Raw genomic sequence first — 1380 nt, 5'->3', positions numbered from 1 at the left:
AAGGGGGTCTGAATACTTTCCGTACCCACTGTATATATTTTTTCCTGCTTTCACTTTAATTTTAGTTTGTTTTTCTAAATTTTGTTTTTATATTTAGCATATTTATTTTTTGTTTACTATTATTTATAAATATTTTGAATTCGTTTTTATTTTCTGCTTTCATTTTAATTTTAGTTTTCACAAAATGTGCTGTGTTCTGTCTTTTTAATTTTTTTTTATTATTTAGGTTTTATATTTTTATTTATTTTATTTCAGTTTTAGTCATTTTCGTATACTATTAAAGTATTAATATTATTTATCTTTCATTTTAGTTTCAGTAATTTTGGTGTATTCTTGTTTTTATTAGGTTTTTTATATTTAGCTTTTATTTCAGTTTTAGTCTTAGTAGCTTTAGCACTTCAATATATTTTATTGAATTTCTAAGACAACATTTGTAATTATGCTTAGTTTTAGCTTTTCATCTATTTAAATTTTTTAGAATTTAGAATACATTAAAACAGTTCATTTCTTCCACACCTGTTGCGTTTGTCCTGTTCCTTTTTCCGCCTCTCTCTCATTTTGGCCCGGTGGAACTCATACAGACCGCCCTGTTCCCAACCCTCACTGGAAAAATTATCATTTTCATGTCATTACAACTGAAGTATTAAATAAAAACAACCAAAAAACGGTAACTCAAGAGCAGTCACATTGGTGTTCACCTGTTTCTGGGTCTGTCGTGGGACGGCAGGATGTAAAACGCCTCCACTGCAGCCAGCAGACGGTCACTGGGAGGCTTTGTGGGCAGCGGACGGATGTCTTTTGGGTCCAGAGGCTTATAATCATGATCTTCAAGCTATTGTTAAAGAGAAAGTTTAAACTCACATTTAAGACGAGACTGACAAAAACAAGCATCTAATTTCCCAGCTGACGTCGAATGTAAAATTACCTTCACAAGCGTCGCCATGAGTCCTGCGGGAAGGTCGAAGTAGGGCACATTGGGCACCAGACTGGAGTCGTCCTGACTGACGTGAGATGGGGTCTGCTGCCGCATGTGTGGCGCCTGACTGTGAAAGTCGTGAGGAGGCGGCCCCAAATCAGGATGCTGGTTCCCGGCCCATGGAGGAGGATCAGATATCCCAGGAGGAGGAATCCTCTGGTTTGGGTGGTGATCAGGGGGTGGACTGATCTCTGATGAAAAGAACAATATATTATGTATGTCATAAAGCAAGGAGTAACCTGGGAATTGAAGTCCTACTTGTGGCAAGTCTAAAATTTCAGCATGCTAGTCAAAATTGTTTAATGAAACTATAAACTCGACTAAATGTCTGAAATTATTAGTTTTTATTTACTTTTACATTCTATGCATTTTTAGAATGTTTCAAAACTTTCAGACTTTCAAAA

At 35.7% G+C, this 1380-nt stretch overlaps 1 protein-coding gene across 1 annotated transcript; it reads right to left on the bottom strand.

Annotated features, from left to right (window-relative positions):
- Positions 1–516: 516 nt before the first annotated feature.
- On the bottom strand, positions 517–1246 carry LOC107580616 (calcium homeostasis endoplasmic reticulum protein-like; the record flags this gene model as incomplete). Its single annotated transcript, XM_016266288.1, has 3 exons — positions 926–1246; positions 699–832; positions 517–603 (listed from the first exon to the last, which is right to left on the bottom strand). Coding segments are annotated over exons 1-3 (326 nt in total), but the record flags the coding sequence as incomplete, so codon positions are not given.
- Between the last annotated feature and the right edge of the window lie 134 nt (positions 1247–1380).

The sequence above is a fragment of the Sinocyclocheilus grahami genome, unplaced genomic scaffold, assembly GCF_001515645.1.
Source record: "Sinocyclocheilus grahami isolate Dianchi unplaced genomic scaffold, SAMN03320097.WGS_v1.1 scaffold37687.1, whole genome shotgun sequence".
NCBI lineage: Eukaryota > Metazoa > Chordata > Actinopteri > Cypriniformes > Cyprinidae > Sinocyclocheilus > Sinocyclocheilus grahami.
Note: the sequence above shows the minus strand (reverse complement) of the source record. Positions and strands in the feature narration are given on the sequence as shown.